Source organism: Rhinatrema bivittatum, chromosome 2, assembly GCF_901001135.1.
Source record: "Rhinatrema bivittatum chromosome 2, aRhiBiv1.1, whole genome shotgun sequence".
Taxonomy (NCBI): domain Eukaryota; kingdom Metazoa; phylum Chordata; class Amphibia; order Gymnophiona; family Rhinatrematidae; genus Rhinatrema; species Rhinatrema bivittatum.
The window spans coordinates 589,791,726-589,807,903 of NC_042616.1; the positions used below are offsets into that span (position 1 = coordinate 589,791,726).

Sequence of the window (16,178 nt, forward strand, 5' to 3'; positions counted from 1 at the left end):
TCACGCAAGTGGGCCACAGATGCTGCCATGGCTCTGACATGACCCCAAGATGCAATCCTACCTGGGCATAACAGAATGAGATGCAATCTGCTAGCCATAAGAACATGCCATACTTGGTCAGACCAGGCAAGTACCCAAAAACAGCAGAGTTGCTTACCTGTAACAGATGTTCTCCCAGGACGGCAGGATGTTAGTTCTCACATATGGGTGACATCATCAGGATGGAGCCCTATCACGGAACACTTTTGTCCAAGTTTCTAGAACTTTGACTGGCACCAATGAGCATGTACAGCATGCCACTAAACCCTGCATCCAGCAGGGGTTCCCCCTTTCAGTCTTATTTATAGCAAAAAGTACAAGCAAAAAATAAAATAAGAAAACATAAGCGAACCCAACTCCGCGGGGTGGCGGGCGGGTTTCATGAGGACTAACATCCTGCTGTCCTGGGAGAACACCTGTTACAGGTAAGCAACTCTGCTTTCTCCCAGGACAATCAGGATGGTAGTCCTCACATATGGGTGAATAGCGAGCTACAGGATGCCCGAGTAGAGTGAAACAAAAGCCCCCAACAATGTGTAACAGGCACAACAACAGGGGTGGTTTTGGGTATGAGGGCATCCTGAATTTCACAGTGGGTCGTAGGAAGGAAGTTGGGTAATTAAACTGGAAACAAATTACGTAGGACAGACCAGCCAAAGATGGAATCCTGTCTGCCAACCTTGCCGAGACAATAATGATCTGCAAAGGTGTGGAGAGAGCTCCTTGTGGCAGCTCTGCAGATGTCCGCAAGAGGTACAGAACGGAGGTGCACTACTGACGTTGCCATGGCTCTTACTGAATGCGCTTTAACGCTTGTTGGTAGCAGAAGGTAATACAGGCCAGCAACCAGGTGGACAGGTCTATTTGCCCACCGGAACTCCCAGTTTGTTTTTATCGAAGGAGACAAACAGTTGGGTGGACTTCCTATGGGCTGTAGTGTCGTCCAAATAAAAAGCGAGCGCACGTTTACAGTCCAAGGAATGCAGGGCCAGTTCACTTGGGTGTAAGTGAGGCTTCGGAAAAATTGTGGTAGTATTATGGATTGATTTAAGTGGAAATCAGACACTACCTTTGGAAAAAAGTTTGGGTGAGTGCGGAGTACCACACAATCGTGGAGAAATTTTGTTTAAGATGGGTATGTTACCAGCGCCTGTAGCTCACTGACTCTGTGAGCCGATGTTAAAGCAAGTAGAAAGAGCACTTTCCAAGTGAGATGATGTAGCTATAGCAGGAGTGCAGAGGCTCAAATGGAGGTCGCATGAGCCGTGCTAGTACCACATTGAGGTCACATGCCGGAACTGGAGGACGCAGTGGAGGCTTCAGTTGGAGCAAGCCTCTCAAAGCACTCAACGAGGGTTGCGCCGAGATCGGGGCATCTCCTACACCTTTGTGGTAAGCAGCTATGACGCTGACATGCACTAGGATGGAGAAAGTTTGTAGACCAGACTCCGAAAGGTACCAGAGGTAGTCCAGGAACCTTGGTGTGGGGCAAGAAAAGGGGTCTATTTCCTTTGTCATGCACCACAAGGAGAATCTTTTCCACTTGGAATGATAAGATTTCCTAGTAGAAGGCTTTCATGAAGCTATGAGGACCTGGGACACATCGTTAGAAAGGTCAAGTGATTGTAGAATCAACCTTTCAACATCCATGCTGTCAGAGAAAGGGAGTGGAGGTTCGGATGACACAACAGTCCGTTGTTCTGTATTATTAAAGTTGGATCTGTGCCCAGGCGAATTGGTTGTTGGACTGAGAGGTCGCCTAGGATGGGAAACCAAACCTGCTGCGACCAGTGAAGGGCTATGAGGATCATTGTGCCCCGGTCTTGTCACAACTTCACGATAGTCTTGCTGATAAGGGGAAGTGGAGGGTAAACATATAGAAGACCTGTTGTCCACGAGTGGGCGAAGGCATCTCTTGGTGGTGTCTTGTGGCTGCGGTGTAGAGAGTAGAAATTGTCCACTTTGCGGTTGTGAATTGACGCAAAGAGGTCTATATGCGGGCAGCCTCACTGGTGGAAAATTCTGTTCGCTACAGTGGGATCTAGGGACCATTCATGGGGATGAAAGGGCCAGCTGAGATTGTCCGCCATCACATTGCCCATGTCTGCCAGGTAGGTTGCTCTCAGTATCATGGAACGAGAGAGCGCCCAGGCCCAGATCTGCGCCGCCTCCTGGCATAGCAGGTAAGAGCCTGTGCCCCCTTGTTTGTTCAGGTACCACATCGCTATCTGGTTGTCCGTTTGAATTAGGATTACCTTGTTGGATAGGCAATCCTGGAAAGTGAATAGGGCACATCATATTGCCCTGAGCTCTAGAAAATGTATGTGGTGCTTTGATTCCACTGTGGTCCAGGTTCCCTGGGTTTGCAGGTTGTTGACATGGGCTCCCCAACCGAGGTTGGAGGCATCTGTCGTCAGTGGAGATTGAAAGGGTAGTCCTATCTGAAGATTGGACTCCTGCATCCACCAAGCTAATGAGAGACGAAGCTGGCTGATGACATGGATGATGTGGGACATATGTTGATATGATTGGGACCACTGGGACTTTAAAAGTCCATTGTGTTACTCTCATGGCTAGACGAACCATTGGGGTAACGTAGACCATGGACGCCATGTGGCTTAGTAAGGTTAAAAGATGATGAGCTGTGGTGGTTCGGCGAGTCTGTACTGCTTTGGCCAAGGTTGACAATGTGCGTGCTCGGTCCTTTGGGAGGAACGCTTTGGATTGTATGGCGTTTAAATCCGCTCCGATGAAGGAGAGGGTACATGATGGAGTTAGATTTGACTTGGGGTAGTTTATGAGAAACCCCAAGGATTGTAGTAGCTGTACAGTGAGATGGAGGGATTGAAGTACTACCTCCTTGAATGGACTTCCGAGTAGCCAATCATCTAGATACAGATAGACGTGGATGCTGCATTGTCGTAGGTAAGTTGCTACTACTGAGAGGCATTTGGTAAAAACGCGTGGTGCTGACGCTAGGCCGATCGGTAGCACTCTGTATTGGAAATGCCGATGACCAACTAAGAATGACGTATTTGCAATGCGGAGGGGTTATGGCTACATGGGCATACACCTCCTGGAGATCTAGAGAGCAGAGGCAATCTCCCTTTTGTAGGAGAGGGAGCATGGTGCCCAAGGTTACCATTCTGAACTTTTCCTTGCGGAGCTGTTTGTTTAGGGCATGAAGATCCAATATAGGACAAATGCCACCTGACTTTTTTGGAATTAGAAAGTATCGGGAGTAGAACCCTTTTCCACGCTGCAGTCAGGGAACCGGTTCTATGGCATTGGACTGCAGGAGGATTGAGTTCTTCCTCGAGAAGTGGAGATTGGTTGGTTAAACTCCACACCGGACGAGGTGGAGAGTCCAGTGGCAGCGTGAGGAAGTTTAGATGGTAACCGTGGGCAACCACAGAAAGGACACATTGGTCCGTTGTGATTGTGTGCCATATCTTGGCAAAGTGGCACAAGTGGCCTCACACTGGAAATATTGTTGGAGGCAGGGGTTAACTGTTGCTCTCTAGAAGGGAGTCAAAAACCCGATGCAGGACCAGTCTGTGGGACTGGTTAGGTTTTCGGAGGCCTGTGCTGATGAGGTTGACCTTTTTGATAGGTGCTGGTTGGTCGAGTCCAGATTGGAGGAGGGTAATACCTACAGGCTTTATAGGTTAGCCTCCTGGGATCCCTTCTGAACTGTCTTTTTGTGGTAGACAAAAAGTCAGAGGGAACAGTAGATAGTTGGCACAATGTCTCATGATTGTCGTTGAGTTGTGCAACTGCTTCCTGGATTTTCTCTCCAAACAAGTTGTCTCCTGTGCAGGGAAGGTCTGCTAACCTGTCCTGGACCTCTTGACGCAAGTCTGAAGATTTCAATCATGCCCATCGTCTGGCACTTATGCCTGATGCTGACACTCTGGAGGTAGTCTTAAAGATATCATAGGTTGCCCTGACTTCATGTTTCCCAGCATCAAGAGGGATTGAATTCCATCCCCCTTCTGGAGGATGGAATTCAATCCCTCCTGAAACTCCTCTGGCAGGGATTCGGAGAAATCCTGAACCTGCTTCCAAAGATTCCTATTGTGTCATGTATAGCTGGTAGGCTGCTATACGTGCCATCAACAGAGAACCCTGGAACACCCAACACGCAAAGGCGTCCAAGGATTTCTGCTCCTTGCCAGGAGGGGCAGAAGAATGAGGCCAGGACCACTTAGCTTTCTTCTGAGTGGATTCAACCACTATGGAGTGGTGAGGAAGCTGGCTTTTCTGGAATCCTGGAGCTGATTGAGCCAGGTAGGTAGCATCAGTTTTCCTGTTCAACGGTGGAACTGTACCTGGGTGCTCCCAGGTATGATGTAACAGGTCAATCAGAACTTCGTGGACTGGAATTGCCATCACTTCCTTGGGAGCATCCATGAATTGCAGAACTCCAGCATCCTGTTTCTGGCATCTTCTTCAGTTTTCAGTTTAAAGGGGATGGTTTCAGACATTTCCTTTATAAAACTGGCAAACAAGAGGTCCTCTGGAGGAGAGCCGCGTCTTTCTTCCAAAGGTGTAGGCTCCGATAGGATGTCCTCAGAATCCTGGGAGTCAGAAGAACCATCACCCCAGGAATCGTATGGTAGATCACCTCCACCCTGTAGTTCTTCCGATGGAGGGAGAAGCCCTAATCCAGCCGGATCAGGAGGTGGCACCGATGGAATCGGTGGAGGCACCGAAATAGGTGAAGGTGGCACCGAGGCCGGTGGAGGCACCGATGGTAACTGTGTTTTCGATGGGCGTCGGGGTGGTAATATACCCAATGGTCCTGGAATCTGGTCCAGCATAGACAGATCACTGTCTTCATTGTCCGATAAGAGGAATCGGGGTCGATGCAGTGGAGGAACCTATGGTCTCTGAGGCATCATCGGTCTGGAAGGCACGGGCACCGATGGAAGTGCTCCAAAAAGGGTGTCTAGTATTTGAATAGTGGAGCCAGCATCATAGGCACCAGGTTAGGCCTCGGCATAGGAGTCTGTGCCGGTGGAGACTGAAATCCTCGAAGCGCTTGGAGGACTACCTCTTGGACCAACTGGCCCAATTCCTCCCGGAAGGCTGATGTTGGTAACACAGCTGCCGGGGTTGGAGGCACCATGGGCGTTGCCAGAGGGTCCACAGGAATATGTGGAGTCTCAGTTCCCGGTACCGTTGCAGGTGGGGGAACACCTCGGTGTCCCAGGTCCAGAGGAGGATGGGGGCTCCTCTCCCCGGGACATTTTGGTCAGTGGTTCAATCGATGTCGATGGTTTGTCGGTGCCTGTTCCAGAAGATGGGTCTCATCGATGACTGTGTTCTTCTCGGTGCTCGGCCCGGTCCTTCTCCGGCGCAGAGGACAATGATGTGGAGGCCTTTGAACGAGACAATGCCAGTGACAGCCGTTCACCGGTGTCCCGATGCTGAGACATCGATGGAGTTGAAGACGACGACAGCTTCTGGCTTGTGCACTTTTGGCTGGCATAGAGGGGGACAAGCGCTTAGTTTTGAAAAGGTGTTCCATTTTCTCTAAGCAGGCCTGGCAGCCTTTCGGTATAATTTGGGCACAACTGGTACACAGTTGGACGTCGTGGGAAGGCCCCAAGCACAAGATGCAGGCATCATGAGGGTCCGTAATGGACATAGTCCTCGGACAAATCAGGGCACTTCCGAAAACCGGTCGCCATTTTTTGGAAAAAATAAACGCGGCGCACGGTCGGTGGACGTCGGGCACCGATATGAGCACTGTTGGGAACAGACTACAAAGAACAAGGTAAAAAAACTTACCAACATTACCTGTGGTCAATAGTCGATGGGGGACCCCGGGATGGGGAAAAAGTTTTGAAAATTTGAAAGAAAAATTCCGTGAGGAAAAAGTTGTGAGAAATTCTCACAGAGCTCCTGAAAACTGCGAGGCAACGGCTGCGCGGGAAAAAAAAAAAGAGACTGAAGGGGGACCCCTGCTGGATGCAGGGTTACTGGCACACTGGGCATACTCAGTGTGCCAGTCAAAGTTCTAGAAACTTTGACAAAAGTGTTCCGTGATAGGGCTCCATCCTGTTGATGTCACCCATATGTGAGGACTACCATCCTGCTTGTCCTGCGGGAAAACATCTGTTACGTCCTTCCTTGTCCAGGCAGTAATGTGCTGCAAATGTGTGGAGAGAGCGCCATGTTGCAACTTTACAGATGTCAGCAATCGGTACTGAACGATAGTGTGCTACCGACGTTGCCATGGCTCTTGCTGAGTGCGCCTTCACTCATCCCTATCATGTATATAAGTTATCATAAGGACGCTTACAAGTTATCATGAGGACGGCTCCTTGCCTCCCTCATATACTCCCTTGTATATTATACTCTATCTTCGTTCCCCTTCTTATTTCCTACTCCAAGTTAACGCATCCTTGTTATAATGTAACTTTATACTCCTTCAAATTGTCTCTTGTTATTAGTTGGTTATAGTTACTGCTTGTTCGATGTAAACCAAGTTGATTTGATTTGTATCAAGAAAGTCGGTATATAAAAGCCTTTATTAATAATAATAATAATAATAATAATCCCTGGAGAGGAAGGCCTGCTTTGTCATTGCAGAATCCAGTACAGTCTGCTAGCCAGTTGGAGAGAGTTTGTTTGCACACTGCAACTCCTGGTTTGTTTTTATTGAAAGAAGCAAAGAATTGGGTGGATTTCCAATAGACTGCAGTGCGGTCTAGGTAGAGGCAGTAGAGGACCGGAAGGCTCATCTGCATACTGCTCCCAGCATCCCCCGTGACAGGAGTTCAGAGGTCACCACATGCGATCCAGGGATTGACTTCCACAGCCCCAGCTTCCAGAGGCCCTACACCCTTTGCAGTAGAAGAGGACCAGAAGCACGCGCTTTCAATTAATTGAGTGAACATTAATTTAACGGTGGTTAAAGAGAATTGGTAAGTATAGTTTTCGGAAATCTTTGGACTTATAAAAGTTTGGTGAAAGGTGAAATAGAGGGATATATTCTTTAGAATTTGTGCGTCTGAGGTAATAAGCAAGACAGAGATAGTTAATTCTAGTGTGTCTTTCCCACCCACTCAACCCTTGATTTTTAGGCACGAGACACTTTCGCATTAAAAATCAATCAGGGTCTTATCTAAATCATACTATTGTACCAGCCCTTATTGAAAGTTTAATCATCCTCTTGTAGAATACTACTTGATTAATTAGTAAATATTCCTGTAAATTTAAAGTACTCTAATTCCAACTCCCTTAGTATCCTAAACTTAACTAGGAAATCAATAAAATCAAAATGAAGGCAGCAGTCCAGCAGCAAGAGAGGGGCTTTCCAGTCTTTTGCACTGAGTGTCACATGTATGATTTTTTACCCACTGGTGAGAGATTGTATGCGTGCACTCTGAGCAAAGAGCTCCTGGCTCTCAGGGAACGAATCCGATCTCTGGAGGCTAGAGTAGCAGACTTGGAGGAGCTGAGGCAGACAGAGAGGAATATTGATGAGACCTTCAGGGACATTGTAGCCAAGTCCCAAATCTAGTCTGGCAGCCCCAGTGCTGCCTTGGATCAGAAAGGTCTCTCCAGGTGATGTTTTGTCCTCTCGCACTGAGGACAAGTCTCCCAGCGCTACTGCCCAGGAGGGAAGTGTTAGGCCAGCCATCAGAGTTGGTGATTCAATTATCAGAAATGCAGATAGACTTAGTTTTTGGGTACTTGCCAGGTTCTTATGGCCTGGATTGGCCACTGTTGGAAACAGGATGCTGGGCTTGATGGACCCTTGGTCTCCCAGTATGGCATTTTCTTATGTTCTTATGTACACGGAAACGCAGATGAGAATGATTTTATTCAATCCTACATTTAAGAAGTAATATCTCAAAGAGATAGTAACTCAATAATATACATGGACTAGACCAACCTTGCTCAAATATTGATTTTATTTATGAAATTGTAACTAAACTTTATTGGCACCTGTTAGAATGTATGATAATCTATATTACATACCTTAGTCTATGTGCCTATTTTGTAAACCGTTGCGATTGTATATAACTTAGCGACGGTATATAAAAGTTTTTCAATAAATAAATAAATAAATTTGATGTTTGGCTTCCTCTGGAAACCAAGATCCTTGTGTCTGCAGATCGGCCACGTGGGCTCCCCAGCTGAGGTTGGAAGCATCGATGGTGAGAGTTATTTGAGGGTCTGAAGCCTGGAAGGGCAAGCCCTGGAGGAGATTAACCTGATTTCTCCACCAGGTGAAAGACTGACGGAGTGAGTCTGTTACGTGGACAATGGTCGACAGGGGCTGAATGGATTGAGTCCATTGTGACATTAGAGTCCACTGCATGACTCTCATGGCCAAGCGGGTCATTGGGATGACCTGAACTGAGGACGCCTCAGGAGGATGAGAAAGTGGTGTGCAGTCGTGGAGTGCTGAGACTACAGCTGGTGTGCAAGAGACACGAGAGTGAGAGCTCACTGTCAAGGCAGAAAAGCCTTTGCCTGCAAGGTGTCCAAGTCTGCCCCAATGAACGATCAGATTTGAGATGGGACTAAGTAGGATTTGTCGTAGTTGAAGAGAAATCTGAGTGAAATTAGAGTGTGTAAAGTAAGATGTAGGGACGACAGAGCAGCTTGCTGAGTGGGAGCCCTGATTAACCAATCGTCTAGATAGGGGTAGACGTGGACACCCTGAGTCCTGAGGAAGGCTGCAACTACGACGAGGCATTTTGTGAAGACTTGTGGTGCAGACACGAGGCCAAATGGAAGCACTCGGTACTGATAGTACTTGGGGCCTACTAGAAACCTCAGGTATTTGCGATGAGATGGAATTATTGCGATATGAGTGTATGCATCCTGGAGAGAGCCAGTCTCCTCTTTGTAGAAGAGGAAGAAGAGAGCCCAAGGTTACCATTTTGAACTTCTCTCGCTGGAGGTACTTGTTGAGGGCACATAGATCCAGAATTGGGCGAACGCCTCCCAATTTTTTCGGAATTAGAAAGTACCGAGAATAGAACCCTAGGCCATGCTGAGAGTAGAATACTGATTCTACTGCCTTGGACTGGAGGAGGAGGGAGACCTCCTGTTCCAGAAGGATGGAGTGATCGGATGTTCTCCACATTGGTAGAGGTGGGGAGTCCGGTGGAATGGAAAGAAAGTTCAGACGATAACCTTGAGTAATTATCGCTAGGTCCCACTGGTCTGAGGTGATTGAGTGCTACCTGTTGTTGAAATGGCACAATCGACCTCCCACTGATATGTGGGGCAATGGAAGCTGGCTGCTGCTCTCTATGCAGGAGTCAAAAACTGGAAGCAGGGCCCGGCTGAGGAGCTGATTGCGGTTTTTGTTTTCGTGTCTGACGAGATTGGGCTTTTTGAAACGGTCTCGTAGAACTGGTTCTAGTTGGTGGCAGGTAGGACTTCTTCGGGCGGAAGAATGACTTCTTAAGAGTCCTTCCGAAAGGGTTGTTTTGAAAAGTACTCAGAAGGCATCAGAGAGCTGTCTCAGGGTCTCATGATGGTTCTTGAGTTCCGCCACCGTCCGTTGAATCTGCTCGCCAAACAGATTGTCTCCTACCCAGGGCAGGTCAGACAATCTGTCCTGAACTTCAGGGCGAAGGTCGGAAGACTTGAGCCAGGCCCATCGTCTTGCCGAGATAGCAGCTGCAGATACCCTGGTAGCAGTGTTAAAGATATCGTAAGATGATCTGATCTCGTGTTTGCCTGCCTCAAAACCCTTGTTTACGAGGGTTTGGAGTTGCTCTTGAAATTGTTGAGGCAGGGAGTCTTAAATCTTGTATCTGCTTAAATAAGACCCTATTATATTGGGCCATATAGAGCTCATAAGAGGCAATTCTGGAGATGAGCATTGATCCCTGGAAGACACGGCAACCAATGGCATCTAGAAATTTCTGTTCCTTGCCTGGGGGAAAAAGAAGTGTGAGGTTCTGATCTCCTTGCTCTTTTCTGGGCAGATTCGACAAGCCAGTTTGCAATCCACGAAAGGACATCGCCACCTATCCCATGACTTTTTACTTTTCCTAGAAGCCTCTCATGAGGAACTTTGTCAAACGCCTTCTGAAAATCCAAGTATACTATATCTAACGGTTCACCTTTATCCACATGTTTATTAACTAACTCCTTCAAAAAAGTGAAGCAGATTTGTGAGGCAAGACTTGCCCTGGGTAAAGCCATGCTGACTTTGTTCCATTAAACCATGTCTTTCTATATGTTCTGTGATTTTGATGTTTAGAACACTTTCCACTATTTTTCCTGGCACTGAAGTCAGGCTAACTGGTCTGTAGATTCCCGGATCGCCCCTGGAGCCTTTTTTAAATATTGGGGTTACATTTGCTATCCTCCAGTCTTCAGGTACAATGGATGATTTTAATGATAGGTTACAAATTTTTACTAATAGGTCTGAAATTTCATTTTTTAGTTCCTTCAGAACTCTGGGGTGTATACCATCCGGTCCAGGTGATTTACTACTCTTCAGTTTGTCAATCAGGCCTACCATCTGAATCATTACCCATGAAAACCTTCTCCATTACGGGTACCTCCCCAACATCCTCTTCAGTAAACACCGAAGCAAAGAAATAATTTAATCTTTCCGCGATGGCCTTATCTTCTCTAAGTGCCCCTTTAACCCCTCGATCATCTAACGGTCCAACTGACTCCCTCACAGGCTTTCTGCTTCGGATATATTTTAAAAAGTTTTTACTGTGAGTTTTTGCCTCTACAACCAACTTCTTTTCAAATTCTCTCTTAGCCTGTCTTATCAATGTCTTACATTTAACTTGCCAATGTTTATGCTTTATCCTATTTTCTTCTGTTAAATCCTTCTTCCAATTTTTGAATGAAGATCTTTTGGCTAAAATAGCTTCATTCACCTCCCCTTTTAACCATGCCGGTAATCGTTTTGCCTTCTTTCCACCTTTCTTAATGTGTGGAATACATCTGGACTGTGCTTCTAGAATGGTATTTTTTAACAATGACCACGCCTCTTGGACATTTTTTTTTACTTTTGTAGCTGCTCCTTTCAGTTTTTTTCTAACAATTTTTCTCATTTTATCAAAGTTTCCCTTTTGAAAGTTTAGCATGAGAGCCTTGGATTTGCACACTGTTCCTTTTCCAGTCATTAAATCAAATTTGATCATATGATCACTATTGCCAAGCGGCCCCACCACCGTTACCTCTCTCACCAAGTCCTGTGCTCCACTGAGAATTAGATCTAAAATTGCTCCCTCTCTTGTTGGTTCCTGAACCAATTGCTCCATAAAGCTATCATTTATTCCATCCAGGAACGTTATCTCTCTAGTGTGACCCGATGATACATTTACCCAGTCAATATTGGGGTAATTGAAGTCTCCCATTATTACTGCACTACCAATTTGGTTAGCTTCCCTAATTTCTCTTAGCATTTCACTGTCCATCTCACCATCCTGACCAGGTGGACGGTAGTATACCCCTATCACTGTAGTCTTCCCTGACACACAAGGGATTTCTACCCATAAAGATTCAATTTTGTATTTAGTCTCATGCAGGATGTTTATCCTGTTGGACTCTATGCCATCCCGGACATAAAGCGCCACACCTCCTCCCGAGTGCTCCTCTCTGTCATTGCAATATAATTTGTACCCCGGTATAGCACTGTCCCATTGGTTATCCTCTTTCCACCATGTCTCTGAGATGCCAATTAAGTCTATGTCATCATTTACTGCTATACATTCTAATTCTCCCATCTTACTTCTTAGACTTCTGGCATTAGCATACAAACATTTCAAAGTTTGTTTTTTGTTTGTATTTTTATTCTGCTTTTTAATTGATAGGAATAAGTTAGAATTTTTTAGCTCAGGTGAGTTTTTAGTTACAGGCACTTGGACTACTTTTCTAATTATTGGAACCTCACTGTCGGGATGCCCTAATTCTAATGCATCATTAGTATCCTTTAAAGATACCTCTCTCCGAACCATGCGCTGCTGAGCGACTGTCGGCTTTCCCCTTTGTTCTAGTTTAAAAGCTGCTCTATCTCCTTTTTAAAGGTTAGCGCCAGCAGTCTGGTTCCACCCAGAATGATGGTTGCTTACTGACAGATAACACCAAAGCATCCACCTTTGGGAAGTGTGACTGCTCTCTGGCCTGCAGATCCCAAGAGGTAACAACCCACCAGGCACACCCCCTTTTTAAAACTCACCTCCGGCACACTCCACTCAAGGCTAATCAACTCTTGAATTGCATCCAGGAGGGGAAAAAAACATGAAGCCTTGCGAAGAGTGACCAATATGGGGTTCTCCTTCTGCATACCCTAAGAATCACTACCAGCCACTCTGAAGGTCTTCAAAGTCTGAGATATCAGGTTCGGCAACTCATGTCTGTGAAAAACTGAGAAGAGTCCTATGTGGTTCCAAATCTGGAGGAATTTCCCCTTCTTCAATAAGGGAGCCACCACAATCATCATCAGTGTCATCTTGATCCACATCCATTCGAACATTTTCAGGACATGCTGCGCCATGGCATTTGCTTGTGATAGAAAACACAGGAGAACTCTTGAGCACACAAACCTAAAGTAGCAGGTATCACTGACTCAGATGGATGCCCCTGTAGAAAGGTCTGTAGTCCCTGGAAGAATTCCACCCAGGAAAAGGATGGTGGCTCCATACTAGGCCCCATAGACCTGAACCTGACACCCAGAGAGCTCGTCCTCCCTGAAGTCGACTTAGCCAGTGGATCAACTAAAGCAGGAACAACCCCGTCGTGTCGCCTCCAGTCTCACTACCCTCAGACTGTGGAGATGGACCAATATGGGCAAAATCAGTAGGAGGCAAATCCCCATGTGCATCCAGGCAGCACTGACATAGGCTTGCAGAAAGCTCCGACTGTATCACCCTGATGTGGCATGCAGCACAATTAGCCAAGTGCTTAGACTTCTTTGCTGCCAGTGCCATGGTTGATATGCACTCAATACACACAGACATGCGCCCAACTAGATGCACAAAACATGCGTCCAGAAAGAATGTCCAAGACGCACGTAAAAAGCGTGCCCAGATGCATAAAATTTACATCCAAAAAGGATGCCCAGCAACATTCGCACAAAGAGCACGCCCAAAACGTGTCCCCAGAAAAAAACCGCTCAGCAAATATGCCCAACAGGAGATGCGGATCTAAACATATGAGGGGCGCAAGCATGTGACACAAAAATGCACAAAATAATCGCCGAAGCCTGAGAGCGAGGCCTAGGCAAAAGGCTGCTCAACCTACCATGAGATGCCTCTACATGTCACAGAACTCCCCAGAACGTGAGCAGGAAAGCCGAACACTGAGGAAGAGACCCAGTAGGAAGAATCCTCATTAACAGTTCCTTTCTCTTTTTTTTTTTTTTTTTTTTTTTTTTTAATTTGAAGTAAACTTTTACCTGAACTCAGCCCTCCCTGCTGAGCAGGAACAGATTCCAGCCAAAGGAGGATAAGGCGAAAGCCTTCATCTCCAAGCCTTTCTTGGCCTGCAACTGCTAATTTTTTTAAGCCCATGGCAGCCAAATCTACCAGACTGAGGGCTCTCTACTGAGGGCAGGACCAAACAGTATCACCTCAGAAGGCAAGTGGTGCTACATAATCGGCTCGCCTTCTAGTTTCCTTTTTTTTCCCCCTATCATAGGCAATCCCTAGTTCTCACACTTAGCCCTTTTCCAGCCCAAACAAATTAAAAAAAAAAAAAAATCATAGATGCCCTTACGATTTGAACCATCTCCTCTATGATACCAGAAGGCAAGCTTTCCCACATATTACATGTCTTTTAGTTAATGAAAAACTTTACAGACTTGGGAAAGCCAGCGTTTATTTCTAGAAGTGAGATACAAGAAATAGATCAACTACTGGGGATCTGATAGGTACTTGGGACCTGGGATGGCCACAGAGTCAGAATACTGGGTTCAATGGACCTTGGTCTGACCCAACATGGCACTTATGTTCTTATGTTAACAGAGGCCTAGTGAGACAGTCTCACTGCAATGATAGCAGCATGTTACCTAAATCAGAAATCGGAGGCTTACACAATATTTTGCATTTAGCCAATCCTATTTGAGTGACTCAGCATAAAACTTTAGAATCTTGTCATTCTGTATCCTTAAATCATAGATTACGTTCTCGTTCAGATAATACAAGGACTAAGGGGCACTCCATGAAGTTAGCTAGTAGCACATTTAAAATAAAACAAATCAGAGAAATTTCTTTTTCACTCAATACACAATTAGGCTCTGGAATTCATTGCCAAAGGATGTGGTTAAGGCAGTTATCATAGCTGGGTTTAAAAAAGGTTTGGACAAGTTCCTAGAGGACAATTCCATAAGCTGTTAATAATCAAACTGACTTAGGGATTAGCCACTGCTTATTACTGGCATTAGTAGCATATGGTTTTATTTACTGTTTGGGTATTTGCCAGGTTCTTGTAACCTAGATCCACCACTATTAGAAACAGGATGCTAAGACTGATGGATCCTTGGTATGACCCAGTATGGCAACTGACTGAACAAAGGGACACAAAGGCACAGAAGTTCACATCTATAGAATGCAAAAAAAATAAATCTGAACATAAAAAATTAAATCATTGCACCAGGATGGTGTGAAGGAAAAATACATAACTGGGTAAAAAAAGAATTAGATAGAATATATACAAGAAACTGTATGTACAGAAGCCTATGGTTGACTTAAGTGAACTGTCATCCTGAGTTCAGTGCATTCCTTGGTCAGGACTGCTGAACACTAGAAGGATATGACAGTAAACGAGCCATGCAACACATGCCCTATTTATTTTGGGTACTTGCCAGGTTCTTATGGCCTGGATTGGCCACTGTTGGAAACAGGATGCTGGGCTTGATGGACCCTTGGTCTGACCCAGTATGGCATTTTCTTATGTTCTTAAATACTTCAAAAGTGCAGGCTGCTTATCAATGTCAGAGAACATTGGGCTATATGTAGTTTTTGACCCAATATAGAAGTTTATCAATCAAATGACTCCTACATGAGCAGCTGCCTTAAAAATATATGAAGCTTTTGTTTCTTTGCTGATTTGCTTAGCAAGGTGATATTATACATATAGTATAGCATAAAATGAAGAAATGTTTATGATTCCAGGGCCTAAAATCACCATTTTATAATAAAAGTATGACTATTGTTTGTCAGTTTACTGCCTTACCACAGCTATCTGAACCTCTCCTCCAGTAGCATATACATCCCCATCATGATCTCCATAGAGAAGAAACTTGACAATGCTTCCATAGAATATCGGAACTGTTTTGATTGTTTTCACCTAAAGAGAGAGCAATAATTAATAAAATAGAAAGTGTAAAAAAGAGAAAAAAAACAGTTAAAGAGGACAATTTTCCCAAGAGTTTTACTATATGCAGGTAAAAATAAAGCTTTACCCGCATTAATCAAATATCTGAAATCTGCGGCTAGAAGTCTACATGCTGTTCTACAACAAACTTTTGGCTGTGCTGACGGGCAGAATTTGCATACATTTTAACCATAGCAAGTATCAAAGCAAAGTATTTGAAAACTGGTGCAAAGCCTGATTAAAGGTTAGCTCAATCTTTGTCCAAGTGAAAATTTATCTGAACAAAGATGAATGTTGTTCGCTGGATGCATGAACCCTCACATAAAACAACAATGATGGTCTTTAGAAATATGAAGGATATTTGAGGAAACAGGAGGACATTATTTCATTGAAAAGCCTTGACTTAGTCACACAATGCGAACATTGAATCTTGGATAAAGCAGAGTTGCTTACTTATAAAAGGTGTTCTCAGAGGACAGCAGGATGTTAGTCCTCACACATGGGTAACATCACATGGAGCCCCAATGCAGAAAACTTAAGTCAAAGTTTCTAGAACTTTGATTAGGCACACTGAGCATGCCGAATACCACGCGCCTACTCAAGGACCCTCTCCAATCTTGTAAACAGAATTATAATTAAAACAAAAAATAAGAGAAAACTCCGAGGGGTGACAGGCAGATTTTGAGAGGACTCACATCCTGCTGTCCTCGAAGAACACCTGTTACAGATAAGCAATTCTGCTTTCTCCGAGAACAGGATGGTAGTCCTCACACATGCGTGAATCCCTACCTACAGGCTGCGCCCCAACACAAAAGGGG

The 16,178-nt window shown here is 45.3% G+C and overlaps 1 protein-coding gene across 1 annotated transcript in view; it reads right to left on the reverse strand.

Annotated features, from left to right (window-relative positions):
- The window catches only part of SMCHD1 (structural maintenance of chromosomes flexible hinge domain containing 1), a 1,156,633-nt gene that overhangs the window by 904,343 nt on the left and 236,112 nt on the right, over positions 1 to 16,178 (reverse strand). The window contains 1 exon segment of the mRNA XM_029591083.1: positions 15,220 to 15,333. Coding sequence (XP_029446943.1) covers positions 15,220 to 15,333 — 114 coding nt within the window.